This window comes from Antedon mediterranea, chromosome 3, assembly GCF_964355755.1.
Source record: "Antedon mediterranea chromosome 3, ecAntMedi1.1, whole genome shotgun sequence".
NCBI lineage: Eukaryota > Metazoa > Echinodermata > Crinoidea > Comatulida > Antedonidae > Antedon > Antedon mediterranea.
Window position 1 is genome coordinate 24,576,891 of NC_092672.1, and position 17,923 is coordinate 24,594,813.

The 17,923-nt window shown below is 31.8% G+C and overlaps 1 protein-coding gene across 1 annotated transcript; it reads right to left on the reverse strand.

Moving 5' to 3' along the window:
- Positions 1–141: 141 nt before the first annotated feature.
- On the reverse strand, positions 142–2,449 carry LOC140043738 (uncharacterized). Its single transcript, XM_072088219.1, has 5 exons — positions 2,086–2,449; positions 1,715–1,868; positions 1,225–1,293; positions 909–1,093; positions 142–820 (listed from the first exon to the last, which is right to left on the reverse strand). Exons 2-5 carry the CDS (start codon positions 1,843–1,845, stop codon positions 312–314), a joined length of 894 nt encoding a protein of 297 aa, XP_071944320.1. The 5' UTR covers positions 1,846–1,868; positions 2,086–2,449; the 3' UTR covers positions 142–311.
- Between the last annotated feature and the right edge of the window lie 15,474 nt (positions 2,450–17,923).

Sequence of the window (17,923 nt, forward strand, 5' to 3'; positions counted from 1 at the left end):
TCAGGCTAAGTCAAGTCGCGTCATAAGTTAAATTACTGTAGTTTATTTAATTTACAATTATAAACGAGTGTCTGCCATCAAATACACGTTATATATATAATTCTAAAAGCATTTGAATTATTTCTTTATTTCTATCAATACTTTTGAAAATTAAACCATTTAATTAAGACCACAACACATTTCAACTAAATTTTAATGTTTAGATTTACAAGATACAAGATAACTTTATTGTCAATAAGTTCATCAACGAAAGATTTGAAATTGGTTTTTCTCATGGCAACTTAATATAAAAATAGAATAAAATCATTTCATCATGTTGTGCCTTGGCCACTTGTGGTTTCTTCATTAAAATCAATGTTGTCCCAAACCATAGTAACAAGTTCCCCACGCCTGAAACCATCCGGAACAGCATTAGCAGTGGACAATCGAAACATCGCAAGACTTGTTTCGTATGAAACAATAGTGTCTGGAGAGCTACAATGTCCAAATTTACTTAATATATCTAAGAGGTGCGTGGAACCAGTCATATGCCTAACAGTAAGACCAAGTGCTAAGGATTTTGGTGTTTGTCGCCTGCCTCTTGAAGCTAAGTACACAATGTCTTGACAGATTGCCTCAAGTTTATTTCGGATTTCTTCTGGAACACTTGCCATCGATGGATCAATGTGTTCCTGTACTGTGTTGGTACATATTGCCAAGATATTAAAAAGGTGGAATGGAATGATGTCACTCATAACTACATTGTTAATATCACTTGCTCGTGGAGGCCACTTATAGTCCATTGACTCTGATGTCTTGATTGCATTCTTTAAAATCAGGCCTGTAAAGACAAATAAAGTTACCATTAAATAGGCTATTATTTTAATGAATTCATATGTTGTCTAAAACAATTATACAATATGGTTTACCTGCTAAGTGAATTGTTCGTGATTCATCTTGCAAATGATATCTTTCCTCTTTATTTGTAGTGGTAGATATATCAGGATTAACAGATGCATCTGATGACAGGTCAGTACTCTCTTCTGATTCCAAAAATTGCTCAGCAAAAGAGCCTGTGGATATGTCAGCAAAATAAACCATGGTTGCCTCATTCCTAAAAAATGCCAAAAAAAGTATAATTACTTTATTATAATATAGTATACATACATTCAAATTGTTAAAAAAAAAAGCATTCCAATTTTTTATGGGTTACCATCTATATATCTACAATTTGTAATTACTAACCTTCTACTTGGTAAATGGAATACAAGCTCTGGAAAATCTTTTTCGAGTTTTGCTTTTAGTAAATCTGACCTGTTATAAAACAAAATATTGCATTAGAAGCTATAACTTATTGTGAAGGTAAATTAAATTAACAATATCATTATTACGCATATGTTCCATTGTAAGGTAAGAAAATTAATCAAACTGCATACAGTACCTTACATATCCCAAATTAATATGTTCCTCTTCTTCTTCTTGAATACTTCTGAAGTTTACTTAATCTGATGATTTCTTGACCGGTTTTCATTCTTTCTTTAATAATTGTTTCACAAAACACATTGTAGCCTTTTTTATGTTCATCAAAAAATGACTTTGTTGAAGACCTGAACAAATAATGACAAATCTCTTGGTTGGTATATGATATATATCAAATTAATATATACAGTAATAATAATATGTATAATAATAAGGCTTACATACAATAACTTAACATAAATAAAATTAAACATACTTTGCATGAATATGTTTCTTTCGGTGCACAATTTTTATATATTCCCTGTAGCATGAGTCATGGTACCTCACTTCAATGCAAGCACAGCTCTTTCCGTGTATGTCCTTTAACATTTCTTGGTCATTTTTCATTTCAGCAGCTGCTCTTAGGAATCCTTTAAATATACAGCATAAAAAAATGGTTAATAAGTTATATATGTACATAATCTATACCACGTACAAAAAATTGTATTAATTGTTTTAAAAGGCTCTTACCTGCATCATCTGTGAGAGCCTTTCTCAATTTCTGGTTGCAGGTTTTGTAATTTTTTCTAATCTGCTTCTGTGCCTTCTTACAAATGATACATAGGCTAGTGAATGTGTTAAACTTACCAATTCTATCGTTCTTGTGTTGATGTATTTACGATAACAATGGTGATGAAATCCAAAATATGGATGCTTTGTTATTATGTCTTCATATGACGCATTAAGAATATCTAGGCCTAGCTCGGATACTAGTTTATTAGCAATATCTTTACAGGTACCATCTAAGTTTACCCATAACTTGGTACAAGCAACAACCTTATAAAATCGAACTTCCGTAATTGGAAATGCCGTTTTATCAGTAATGTTTTCATGGTGAAAACAACATTTTATTTGAAGATCACAAACGTGGCTTTCATCAATCGAAGCCATGCTGTTGTGTGCACAGTTCATGTCACGCGTCCATATTCACCAAATCGTTAACAATTGTTGTACTAAAATTACGATAATACTGTTTTATTATCAAGTTTTCTGTTATAATTAATATACTAAATATCACTGAGCTTCTTCAATGTAGTTTTTGTGAATAAATATTTTATTTAATGAATAAAACCTCAATGAAAAAAAAACATTTTTTGGCTAAAAGAGTTTCGTGTGGAAAAGGTCATGGGTCAACACAATGTAAAAAAATTTTCAAATACTGACGTTGAAATGTGATTTCCTTGTTATATGATACGTTTTTTAGGTGAAACTTTGTGTTATTACTTTTAAAATATTATTAACATAATTATCATGTAGAGTTTTTTTAGGCTAATGAGACTGGAACGGGATTGAACGATAGGATTTTCACCCGATGGCCTACTAGAAGCTCATATTTGTGTAGCATATAATTATTGCAAGTCAAAAAAGTACAGTATTTTAGCCTGCCTCCTCTCCTTCCTCATCATCAGTAGTCTAGCCTACAACCGGTCCCCGGGAACCGGCCCCGCTCCCGTGCGTCGTAGGCCTCCTCCCTCCGCCTATTTGATACTAGGCCTTTGATACTAAGCTTTAATAGGTCTATATATTACAGTATTGTTATTTTGGTCTCTCCAGACACAATGGGAAAACTATTTTGTGCATATTAATAAATGTTTATCGTAGGCCTACACCACCATACTTAATATAATATTATGAATATTGCTTTGTGTAAAATTAAAAAGGACTTGAACTTGGAGTAAACAGGCAGATGAGAAGTACTAATAGGCCTAGTAGTAGTAGGCCTATTCCTATCCATATCTATAGCCTAGGCTAGGCCTAATTCGGAAAAATTGAGGATCCGATGAATGATGATGAAGAAGGAACAGGCAAGTTAGGTTAGCCTACTACTAGACCTATAAATGAATGGGTAAACTAGGCCTATAAATAACACGATCAGAATATTTATGATTGTAAAGGGGCAAAATATTTTCTAAGGTAAGTTATACTTAGGCCTATAGGCTATCTATTTAGAATTTGAAGGATTATTGTTTTTAAAAGAAATGTAATTACTAACTGTAAACGTATAAACGGTAAACAAAAAAACACATACGTATCTGATTAGGCCTATATATAATATATTGCGCTTTTCGTTATATTTGTAGGAGTCATTGCAAAAACAACATTAGATGAAAAACACTTTTTGAAATTGAAATGGGTTTATCCCAGGACAACCATATCATCACCTTCATTTAATTTGTTTAGAAAATGTTCGAAAATTACTTTTTAAAAAGTGTTGTTTTACATTAATTACTGAGAATTTATTAATTGGAAATATTATCGATGATGTTATGGCTGTTTCGATCCTTACAGTTAGGGAGGTGGCTATTGATTGGATCGGTTCTAGGACACCTACCCCCTAGACAGTTACCCCCCGGATGTTTACCACCCGGACAACTACCCCCTTAGGACAACTACCCCCCCGGACAACTACCCCCCGGGCAACTACCCCCTTAGGACAACTACCCCCTTAGGATAACAACCCCCCGGACAACCACCCCCTTAGGACAACTACCCCCTTAGGATAACTACCCCCCGGTCAACTACCCTCCGATCAACTACCCCCCCCCCCCCCAATCCAAAAGTAGACAAATATATAGGACCGGTTTCTGTAAAAATGAAATCATCTGTTTTTAACGGGTGTTTCGAAACTAGAGACCCGAGACCAGAGACCTGACACGAGACCCAATACGAAAAGGGAGACCTATATTTCGTATATTAGGGTCTCCCTTTTCGTATAGTGTGGTCTCTCTTTTCGTATAGTGGGGTCTCCCTTTTCTTATAGTGGGTCTCCCTTTTCGTATATTTAGGTCTCCCATTTCGTATATTTGGGTCTCCCTTTTCGTATATTTGGTCTCCCTTTTCGTATATTTAGGTCTCTCTTTTCGTATATTAGGGTCTCCCTTTTCGTATAGTGGGGTCTCCCTTTTCGTATAGTGGGGTCTCCCTTTTCGTACGTGGGTCTCCCTTTTCGTATATTTAGGTCTCCCTTTTCGTATTGGGTCTCGGGTCTCTGGTCTCGGGTCTCTAGTTTCGAAACACCCGTTTTTAACCGATTATTCTGTTTAACAGCACGCTAGACCCTAGATGTGCTAGATTTAAAGTACCGTATTTATTGAAAAAACGGCCTGGGCTGTTTATTGTTTAGGTGGTTTTTAGGTGGACATTTATTGGAAGAAAGTTGTTTATTCAATGGGAGGGGGTATAATCTAATGGAAATAGACGCCGATTATTCCATATGATGTTTCATGGGAGTGACATGTTCACCGTTTATTTGAGGGGAATTTATTTAAAGATCGACGTTTATTCGGTGAGTGAACATTGAGGTCAAATATCAAAAGTGATATTATTCTTCAAGTGTACAAAAATACATATATGACAAATTTGAGACAAAAATTAATTCTTTTAAGACCAGTGGTTATCGAAGCATTGTCCTGACGCAAAAATCCTATCCTATGATCATGTGTGACAATCTTCAGTTTATACCACCAGGCTATATTTATGTTCAATCTTTTACTTTTGTTTACAATAATGAATAGTAATTCGTCAAAGTAACGAATTAAAATATAGTTATTAATTAATAGTTGCAGAGTCAGGTTGTTGAATGGTCTGGGTGGTTAGGGTGTTCTAAAGGGATAGTTTTCTGGGTGGTAATTGTCCGGGTGGTAATTGTCCGGGGGTAATTGTCCGGGGGGTAATTGTCCGGGGGGTAATTGTTCCTAGGGGGTAATTGTCCGGGGGGTAGTTGTCCAGGGGGTAGTTGTCCTAAGGGGGTTGTTGTCCTAAGGGGGTTGTTGTCCTAAGGGGGTAGTTGTCCAGGGGGTAGTTGTCCGGGGGGGGGGGTATTTGTCCGGGGGTAGTTGTCCTAAAGGGGTAGTTGTTCTAAGGGGGTAGTGGTCCAGGTGGTGGTTGTCCGGGGGGTAGTTGTCCGGGGGGTAAATGTCCAGGGGGTGAATATCCGGATACGGATTGGATCTCCTGCATAAAACGAAACATGCATTGTCTATGCAGGAGTGCATATTGCACTCATCAGCTGGTAAACCAATAGCGTAATACCCTCAAAATATTAAAGCAACTCAACTTGGTCATAAACATGTTAATCGAAAGGTATGGTGTAAAACGTAAACATAGTAAGGTAAGTGTGATGATAATAATACGATAAGAAATCAACTCGTTGTTAGTATTACTAAAGATGAGGTGTTAAATAATGATATAATAATGTAATTAACTATATAACGATCAAAGTAGCCGTGGCGGCCCAGCAAAAGGTGTGGTACATAAAGTAAACTGTCTTTAGAATTAATACTGCTGGTACATGTATTTAAAACAAAAATAACTCAATTCAAAGCAAAACCAACATTAACCCTAATCAAATAATAACTTACCGTCTGTTACAAATTACTGTCTTTCCTATAGCCTAATACCCTCAACAAGTTAACAAAACTCAACTTGGTCATCCAATATCGTAAAAACAATGAAAACCTATTCAATAATATAAAAAAACTCCAAAGTGTTGTTTTAACTCGTTATTAAATCATAAACAACAAATCGTAAAAGATGGAACACTGATAATAATGCCGGATGAGTATTGCAGAGGGTTTTGAAAATCTCATATTTTTTGGCTATATTGTATTACTATGACATATTATCCTACATCGGCAGATCGGTGTTCAATCATTTACGATATTAATACAAATAATTATTTAGAATAAATAATGGACATTGTTAGTAAAACAAAAAACTTATCACATATTTTATTCTGAAATAAAAGAAAAAAATATCAGACAACCAAAATGTTGCCAATTACTACCGATAACAATGAATCAGTTTAATCATCATTTTAGTGTAAGATTTAAGCAAAATATTACCGTAATGAAATTTGTATATTTACTTTTATAACAGATTTCTTTTAATTTCTAGATGTCTTTCCTTCATGGCGTAAAGAGTTCGGTAGAATCACAGTATTTCAGAACGGGAGTACCGACCAGGATTTTCTATTTATAAGTCTAAATTTTGGCGGGATTAAATGTATTCGGCATAGTCGTCTTAAATTTACATCTCGATTTTTTGGCGAAATTTTAATCGGGATAATGCACAAAAACGAATTTTAACCGGGGTATCGATCGGGGTTCTTGGCGGGATCCCGATCGATATCCCGGTTAAAAATCCCGTTCGTTTTTGCGCATTATCCCGATTACAATTTCACCGATGATCGACCGAAATTCCCGACCAAAAATCCCGATTTTTCGTGAATCCCGATAAAAATCACGATGAAAATCCCGATACGGAATGAGTAATCGGGATTCCCAAAAGATCGGGACGTCGTCCGGGATCCCGATATTTTCGACCGAAATTCCCGACCAAAAATCCCGATTTTTCGTGAATCCCGATGAAAATCCCGATACGGGATGGGTAATCGGGAAATCCCAAAAATCGGGACGTCGTTCGAGATCCCGGTATTTTCGACCGAAATTCCCGACCAAAAATCCCGATTTTTCGTGAATCCCGATAAAAATCCCGATATGGATGGGTAATCGGGATTCCCAAAAGATCGGGACGTCAATCGGGATCCCGATATTTTCGACCGAAATTCCCGACCAAAAATTTCGGTCGAAAATATCGGGATCACGGCGAGATCCCGGCGGGATCCCGACCGTGATATCGGTGGGATCCCGGATGTTTTTTCTATAGGAATTAATAATTATAAAAAATATAAACGTCGTAGTAGTGTATCGTTACATGTACTTTACTATTTCGGTCGACTATAACACGGAAAATTTTAAAAAAGCATTATAAATCGTAAATATTTTACTGTGTTTAGTGGTATATTATTAATAGGCCTATAAAACATTTAAAACAATATTTCGTTACTGAGTGGATAGAGAATATATTTAAAAATTGTTCTTCCCATCTTCTTCCCCATCCCTCAACTCTAATGTTATATACAAAACACAAATTGGGTTTGTTTAAATGAGTTCAGATAAAAAAATTGAACTCATTTTTAAGAGGAGGCCTAATTCCCAGGGTGATAATTTTACATATATCATCATGTCTATTATTCGTTTCTGTAAATGACAATGTACTATAGTCCTGCGGTACGTACATTTTTTACGCTGAAATGACTGTGTATTCGAGAACCATCTGTGGGCACGACCTAGATGGTACGCGAGCGAAGCGAAATTTCATATTTTTGGTGGTATATTGTTCTGTATAATTTTGAAGATCCTAAGTTGTTTAAATTTAACCAATGGCAGCATATCATTAAAATTATTTGAGTTGCTCCTACAGCCTTGTGTTAAATGTTAGTTGGAACCATTGTTATAATTTTAAATCTTTTGGTTTAGGAATTAAATTCAAGCCTACAGTATTAAATTCTATTGGCTTGTTACTCATATATCTTGGTTAAATTTAGCTATTTTAGGGCTTTCAACAATCTACAAATACAACATTTAAATTTTTATGGACTAATATACAATATTATTTGGCTTTTCAAAATCTACAGTATTCTAGCTAATTTTGGGGTTTTTTTTGTGTTAAACAGTTTATGAGAAAAAATTGCTTTAATCGATTGAAGCTTATTACACTAACATTATTGTGATTATAATCAAGAATTTGCAAATGACAAGGCAATTAAATTAGTTTAACAATACATTGATAAAGGTACACACTAGTGTAGCCAACAATTCTTGTGTACTGTAAGCCACATTTAAATTTCTACATAATGCATTGCTCTATAGTTCTAAATTACGACGGTGAACCTCGCTCTTCAATATTATTTTGAATTATACTAAATTGTTTAATCTATAAATGAAAGGAAAACAATTTCTTATATAGTAGTTTTCATTCATTCATTTTTTGTTAATCCCATGAATTATTAAACAAATAATTACATACATCTATTATGTATTTTTGTTTATGTGCAAAAAGTAGGCTAGATAATAAGCAGCACTTAGCACAATCAATTGATTGTCTACAAGATTCCAATTGTACAACTCTGTCTATAACCAATGCTAATTACATATAATTCAAGCATTCAATTTGTTATCAAACAATAGATAACAAATTTGATACATAGCAAAGCAGAATTGTTTCTATGAATTAAAATGCCCACATAAAATATCCAACACAAGAAACAGATTTAATGTCTAAGGTATAATCTCTTTAAAGCCTTACCGAAGATGGTGATTTTTTTAGTCATATTCTCTGACAACATAGATGAAAAGGTATAGCATGTATAGTATAATGAACACAATGATGATGAAAACAATTATGAAGTATCATATAAAGAAGATATATACTGTCACACTTTGTAATAAACAATGCACTTTATTACAAGTTTGTATCACTTCGGAATAACCTGTCACTTTGTAACTAATAATTTGTGTGAGAAGTGTGATAATTACAGGATATTACAACAATAGTGAAACAGTAAAACAGGATTATATACAAACAATGAGGACATTTTTAATTTAAATAAATGTTCAGTACGATTTATAAAGTTTTATTGTGAGACAAATTTCATTATTATCATATAGCATTCCATTATTCTGTACATTTTCATCAATATTATCTCCAATAAAGTTATGTTTTTACTTTATAGTATAAGGTATGTTATGTATGATATGTATGCCTATTTTTAATAATAGGATTAGGAGGACCAAATCATAATTAAAAAGAATGTCAAATATTTTTTCTGCTATTTTTTTCCCAAAATAGTTTTGCTTTATTTATTTTCTTTGGCCTTATATTTATTTTGACCAATATTCTATCTATGCATATAGAACAAACAAAATGCCATAAGTAAGAAGCAATTATTTTATTAACCGATAGAAGCATAATGTATATTTTCAAATGTAAAACAAATTGGAATAGCTCACACAAAACAATAAATTGTACATGCTTTATAAAACAATATTTAAAAAAATATTGTTTCGAAAATTAACTGAAGACATTGTTGTGGGAAAATAGGACAAGTAGATCAGAATGCAAGATAAACATTTATTATTCAATAAGGATGTTGTATAAAACTATAAGATATTTAATCATTTTATTTTATTACGTATTACATGTTGTACTGTATGTTTTGTAATATGGTTAATGTTTAATATATTCAATAGAATGGTCATACAGCATTACATGTTGCTGCTCAAGTGGGCAGTACTGAAAACTGCAATCAGATATGCCTGCATGGCGCAAAATGTTCAAAATAAGTCATACATTCATTATTATTCATTATATGTTAATCTGAAATTTCACTCTTCATTTTACTTATACAGTAATTGAATAGTAATACATTCTAAAAATGTTTTAAAAAAAACCAGAATTGATCATTAAATGTGTAATAATATGCCAAAATAGTATGAATAATTTTATTCTGAAATAATTATGAACAACACTTGTTATTTGTATAAAATAAAATTCTCAAAATCATCATATTAAAACTTGTAATCAACTGTTTGTATTAGCAAATGTACTTCACGTTTGTGCAGGCATGATCTTATACACATAAAACACAATATTTTTGATGTGAGTAAAAGATTTCATCATTCAATGCTAAAATGAGAACTTGAATTGTACAACACAGTTTTTAAATGTTTGTTATTTTATTTCATTTCATTTATTCATTCGACCAATAAACAGATACAGAACAGCTCAATTCTTGGCCCTTTGTTGTTTATTTTATACATAAATGACTTACATGATAGTGTTGATGGGATTTGTAAAACAGTCCTCTATGCAGACGACACTGCGCTTTTTTATGCATGTAAATCAAATGAAGAGCTTACAACAGTTTTAACTGAACAGTTGGAAAATGTAAAACAATGGTTAGATAAACATAAATTAACTCTAAACATTGATAAAACCAAATACATGCTTTTTGGTACTCATGCACGTGTTAATAAAACAACAGATGAAACAGTAATTTTTGATAACATTCCGATTGAGAAAGTTGAAACGTTTATATATTTGGGACTTACATTTGATGAACAACTCTCATGGAAAGTACATATTGATTCTATATGTGCAAAACTATCAAAAATTCTACATCTATTTTATAGATTGAAAAGTTTTACATCTCTTAAAATTATTAAAAGATTATACAATGCTCTATTTTTATCACATATTGACTATTGTTCAACAGTCTGGGGTACTGGTTCAAACGCCCATATTTTAAAATTGCAAAGGGTACAAAATAGAGCTGCACGATTAATACTAGGTGCTGATATTCGAACTCCTGTTAGACAAATGCATTATGATTTAGGTTGGCTAACAATTAAGACAAGAATTGAATATCATACAATTTGTACAATATTTAGATGTTTACAAGAATCTGTACCTTCATACTTATGTGATGTTTTGCAATATATTAGTAGTGTACACAATATTCAAACCAGAAACTATGAAAAATAATCTGTTGTATTTGCCCAGATGTAACCTCGAAATATACAAACGTAGTTTTGTTTATTATGGAAGTTCACTCTGGAATGGCCTACCTTATGAATTAAGAAAACAAAACAATTATAACCGTTTTAAATCACTTGTTAAGATTCATTTATTGTTGCCGGTGGTCTAGGATGGTTCCAGTGAAATATATTTAAATATGGTATAAAAGTATAATAATAATGAGAACATGCATTGAAGTTTAGTTTTAGTTTAAGTTTTAGTTTAAGTTTAGTTTAAGTTGTTTTCAAATTTTGTTTAAATGTGCCGTAGGGCCCCTCGGAAGAGCAGTTTTATTTTATTACTGAGAGGGCTACCATACTAAAAGAAAACGAAATAAATAAATAAATAAACAGAAAAAAGCACATGGTCAGGCAAAACAATTACTATAACCGCCCTGGCTTTTAAGTTTTAAACACGATGTAGCTCTCGTTCTGCGAAGCCTAGCAACTAACGAAAAACAGTGACGTAAAGCTTGAAAATCCCCTTTTAGAATTTGACATCAACTTTTGTGCCTTCTATTTGCATAAGCGATGTTTAGTTAGTAATACGCAGGGTGGTTCTGGGCGCTTTAGGTGCTAAAGGGGTAAAGAGCAATAGACATACTGTAAATTAAAACAACAAAATACAAAAAAATATTGCACCAAGTAAAACATTTGTACAAGCTTATTAAAAAGTCTCTTGATGTTCAAAATTAGTATAAGGGACCTATACATAAATATACAAAATTAAATATTTAAAAGATTAATAATCGGTTATTGAAAATTTAACTACTGTAATATAATAGAAGTCGCCTTAACATAGTAGCACAAATTAAATTGTAAATTTTGATTAAAATCTTTATTAACTCAAGATCCTGTATATAATTTAAAGGATAACGGAACAATAGACATAAATTGGCATTTCTCAACATTGGGACAATTAAGAATTGAGAATAGAGTTGTAGCTTGATGATTAAGACGGTCGGATAGCAATCTAAGGGTCCTGTGTTACATGTTTTTAAGAATAAAAACTTATTTCATTGTATCCTATAACTTTTTTAAACATTGATGCTTTCAAGTAAATTTAAAACAATTAATGGATATTATAATTGAAGACTATCTAAGTTGTAATCCAGCAGATGCGGACATTCAGGCAACCCTTGTGAATCACAAACGTTAAAGAGTGAAAAAGTTCATTAAATTATGAAGCCTTGTCATAAAACAGTAGAATTGAAGCAATTTTATGATACATTACAGAAGGATAATCACTAGATTTATTTTTACATTTCATCTGACTCCAAAATCTTATTTGTACAGTAGCCTTGTATGTTTAGCTAAAGAATATATTTACACTGACAGTACAGTATCTCAAGCTAACTTTAAATTATTTTTGTCATTTCTTAAAATATAAAACAAAAAACAGAAGAGCACAAAACAGGCCAATGTCAAAATTATTATTATATTAAGTTAATTTATACTAGAGTGTCCACGAGCAAAGCACGCCTACCTTATAAAATGAATAATGAATAATATATTAAGATTTAATGACAATTTTTGGCAAAATGGGTTTTATAACCTAAAATTAGAGCAAATATACCAAAACATGAGCCCATATTATTAACATGATAATATTATGAACAATTTCATATTTTTTGGTGGTTGTTGTGCTTTGTATAGCAAATTTTGAAAATTTCTAATTAACCAATGACAAGCAAATCATAGGTAAAATTACTTGAGTTGCATCTAAAGCATGTAGTACCTGTGTTGAATCTTAGTTAGAACCATTGTTATAATCTTAAGTCTTTGCTTTTTGAATCGATCATATTCAAGCCTTTTAGATAAAACTATTTAATTCTACGAGTCGTACTGGCCGTCCAATGGACGGTAACCATCTAGTAAGTGATTTTGAGGTTCAGGAATCAAACATACTGTAGTACAGTAGAATAGTGCAACACAATATCTAGAAATTGATGTACAGATGACATGTCAGAACAAATACTCAGAGATACATTATAGCATTTATGTTATAAGAGTTTAGTTAATAGTACAACACAATATCTAGAAATTGATGTACAGATGACATGTCAGAACAAATACTCAGAGGTACATTATAGCATTTATGTTATAAGAGTTTAGTTAATAGTCCCATTTTGATATTTGAGTGTCTTTTTTGTTTTCATTAATTCTAAAAGCAAGTAATATAATTTAAAATACAAATTGCCGGTGAAATATTATTATATTGCACACAGTAAAATGAATGTAGTCAGAAATGAAAAAATAAGAATCTTGTTGATATATTAAATTTTAATATATCTTCTTTCTTGTTTATCTGTGTATAAATAGACCTTTATTATGTTTTTATATGTTCATTGTCACTCAGTCACATATTTTCCATCCTCATGTTTGGTGTAGGACATTAAAACTGCATTTCATTGTTATGTTTTCTTAGTTTTCAAAGCTTGTTCTTTAATATCAGTTCAAACTGGTGGAGAACAACAACCTGGTTGAATATTCTATCAGTCTCCTATTATTCAATGTTTGTAATGTCTTGATTTGTGGTGAAAAGAATATTTGATGGTTGATGTAATGTATGTTTCTTGGTGGTGTCATTAGAAAGAAGTAATTTTTGCAACTTCATTCTACTTGTACACCCTTGAAAAGAAATTACATAAAATGAACAATTAAAAATCAAAGTTAATAAAATTAAACATAATGTTAAAATTAGAAGCCATGCATATAGGCATAAAAGGCCCAAAAGTGGAAAGATTCGTTCTGTCACACCTTGGTCAAATCATCTTGAATAAATATAGGTACTACAGTAAGTAAGTAATGAATATAATGCTAACCTAACCTAGTGTTATTACATGTATTTGGTTTTTGGAAAAAATGGTAAAATAGTGCTCAAGCTTTTGTTTGTCAGAGCGGCATGCATGAGAGAATCATGAACAAAAATACCATACCTACCGCCCGTTTGAGATTTAAAGTTTGAAATGGTTCATGTGCTGCTAGCGACCTTTTAAGTGATCTGCATTTTGATGCAAGAAATTGGCCAAGAATTACCAATTGCAGCATTCGGCAGCTTGTAAAAAAATTGATCAAAAACACATTTTTCATACAAATTTGCTGTTCTAACATAGCTTAATAGATAAAGGGGAATCAACCGATGCCCTTAGCTCAAAAGGCGCTAGTTATCAGTCTTCTGGTTTAGGAAGAGTCAGAGTAACAAATTTTAAGAGCCATTGTCTGTAAAAATCAAAGATTTGGTGGCAGATGTAAAAAAATGGATTTCTCTCAAATTTTTACCATGAATAGACATTTCACTAAAAAGCATATCTACATCATTCATTTGAATTTTTAGCCTCTGTTGCCATGACAACGGTCAATTCACAAGGCCATTCAGAGAATCTTGTATTCGATCGATGGGCCAATGGATAACTCAGGAATCATGGGAGGAGGTGTATTTGGCAGAATCAGGAGATAAAATGGCAGAAATCCTTGAAAATATACTAAAACAAAAATACGAAGAACATTTTCCGCAAAAAGTAATTCGACGACGAAATAATGAAAAGCCGTGGATGAACTATCGCATACATAAATTGATTGATGAGCGACAAAAGGCATATAGATCTAATAATATAAATTTATGGCGAAGCCTAAGAAACAAAGTAAAGTATGAAATTAACAAAGCTAAAGAGAAACATTATAAGGATAATATAGAAGGACTAAAAAATGCACAACCCGGTAAATGGAATAAAACAATTAAAAACATTACAGGATATAACAATAAGTCAGACAATGTTAAATTAAATAATTATGGTGAATCTGTTGAAGAACAGGCTGAACAAATTAATGAACATTTCTCAAGAGTATGTTGCCAGCTTCCACCACTCAGATTGGAAACACTTCCCTCGTACTTGCCTACAAAACCACCCCCCAAAATATACCATGGAGAAATTTGGAAGAGTTTAAACAAATTAAACTCCAATAAATCTGGCCACCCAGATGATATTCCGGTGAAACTCATTAAGCTGTTTTCTTTTGAAATAGCACAACCCCTGTTTTTAATCTTTAATACCTGTCTAAACGAAGGGGTGTTTCCAACTGTGTGGAAGACCGCATCAATTGTACCAGTACCTAAAGTTAAAAAACCGACAATGGTTGGCCAATTACGACCTATTTCACTAACTAAAATATTGGGTAGAGTATTTGAATCATTCCTAGCGGGATGGTTAAAAACGGATTTCGAACCAGTATTGGATTGTAAACATATGGTAACGTGAGAGGAACTAGTACAACACACTACTTAGTAGATATGTTGAATACGGTTATATTCAATATTGATGTGCCAGGGACCTACGCCACATTATGTACAGTTGATTTCACAACTGCGTTTGATAGGATAAACCATAATGTTGCTATTTCAAAGATGATAGAATCTGGTGTTAGACCGTCGATAATTCCAACGATTAGCAGTTTTCTGATGAATCGCACCCAGTGTGTGAAATTTAAGGGACATTGTTCTGGACTAAGAACTATAACGTGTGGGGTCCCCCAGGGTACCAAACTGGGACCCAGCATATTTACTGTTATGGTGAATGATGCGGGTAACACCACTGATAATCGTTGGAAATTTGTGGATGATCTAACACTGGGAGAAATAATTAATATAAAAAATAATAGTACATCATCAGAACTTCAATCCCATTTAGATTCCTTGAGTTGTTGGTGTAAACAAAATGACATGCTACCCAAGCCTTCGAAGTGCCTTGTTATTAATATAAATTTTATGAAATCCCAAATAAACTACCCCCAATTTACTATAAGTGGTGAAAAAATTGATACTGTACATAGTATGAAATTATTAGGTCTTGAGCTACAAGACAATTTAGGTTGGGATATCCAAATCAAAAGTATTATCTCTAGAGCAAGTAGAAGAATGTTTCTTCTTTATGCATTGAGAGGATATAGTGCACCTATTGGTGACATGTTAAGTATTTATCAACTCTATATTCTATTATACTTGGCCAGGACTATGAGAGCTATGATACGGCCCTTACTCAACTTAAAATTACCAGCCTTGCTGAACGTAGAGAAAAATTAACATTAAAATTTGGAGAAGGTATCCTTAAGTCAGAGAGACATCGTAATATGCTGCCTGCTGAAAGACCTAATATATCTAGATTACGTAACCCCAATAGATTTACATTACCTAAAATAAAAACTAACCGATATAAAAATTCAACGATTCCCTATATTATAAACAAATTAAATTCCTCCTGTGAAAAATTAAATTTAAAAAATATATAATAAATGATTGTGCAATATTACCGCCTAAAATAATCAAATGAAGAGCACTGCAGACAACGTTTAATATTAATATATACTGTAAACTTTTATTTTCCGAAATTTAATATATTTTTGTAGATTTTTAATGTTGTGAATATTTTAGTGAATAATTGTGCAATGTTGCCACCTATACTAAAAGATAATAATAATAATAATCAAATAAAGAACAGTGCAGATAGGTTTTATTTTGGATATTTTAATGTAAATTTTTCGTTTTTTTTTAAATAAAAGTGCAATTGTATTTTCCAAAATTGTGTATATATTTTAAGATTCTTAATATTTTAAATTTTAGTGAATAATTGTGAAATTTTGTAATTGTATATTCCGAATTTATTATTGTAGTTTTTATAGATTTCATTTCAATATTTTTTATTGTAATACAAACGTTATTAGCTATGTGCTATTGTTTTTGTAATTTTATATATACCGTAATAAATATAAAAAAAATAAATAAATAAAAAAAATTATCCAAATTTTGATGTTTTTGCCATTTTTCACAGATTTTCTATAGTGAAAAAGTACAAACTTGTATACTTATTTTAACCAAAAATACTTACAGTATACAGTTTTTGTTTGTAGCAGTGTAAACAACATGTATTGAGTTCTATTTAATGTAGAAAAAAAAATACAAAATGGAGTTTGGTTGATACCATTATTTTAAAAAGGGGTGTTTTTAAAAAATATTTTTTTTATAAAAGTATACCTCATAAACGTACCTATAACTTCCAAAGTGGTGTTTTTAAATCAATGAGGTTTTTTAATTTGATAGTCAATAGGTTTGTTAACAATACGGTAATCACAAAAAAAACACTGGGGTAAATTTTGTACATAGGTTTTGTTGCCAGGAAAATACGAAAAATACAAAAAATATAATAAAATATCAACAAACAAAACACATGAAACACAATTTAAATATGGCTAATCCAATAAAAAAATGTATATGTGGCTTGTCATAATGCTACTAGAGTCATACGAATATTTTAGATAAAATAGGAGAATGTGTTGCCAGGTTTATTTCAATTAATTGCCAGAAAAACAGTATTTTGCATTGAAATATTTAGTAGGAAAATGTTATGCCATTGGAATGTTAAACTTGGAAATAATTGCGTCAATGGTTTTTATAAATTTTTAAATCTATTTTGTGTAAAGAGATACAGAAAGACCTCCCAAAAAATCTGACCTTGTAAATAAGTCATTTAAGGTCAAAAGGGGTCAGAATGGAAAACAGGACAGGTCCCCACTTTACTACAACTATTAATGTTTGATCAAAATTTACAAGATAGTTCATAACAATTCTCAACAATTTTCATATTTTACCTATAGTGTTACCTTAGCAACCATTTCTATGTGTAGCTAAGGAAAGTAATTTTTAAAAAAACGTAAAAAATGGCGTTTTTATAAATACAAAGAATTGATTGCATTTGTAATTTTTCTCAATTTTACTTCAACTGCATTCCATTAATGACAAACTTGACCTTGTAAATTCATTCATTTTGAGGTCAACATTTTACCATAGTAACTGTTTCTATGCGAAAATTTCAAACAAAATAAGGGGTTTTTCATAAATACAAAACATTTTTTCTACATAGTTTTACATTTCTACTTTTTGCCAAATTTACTTTAAATACTGAATCATAATAATCTCAGAAAGAAAGTCTTGACGAATCTGAATAAAGGTAAAA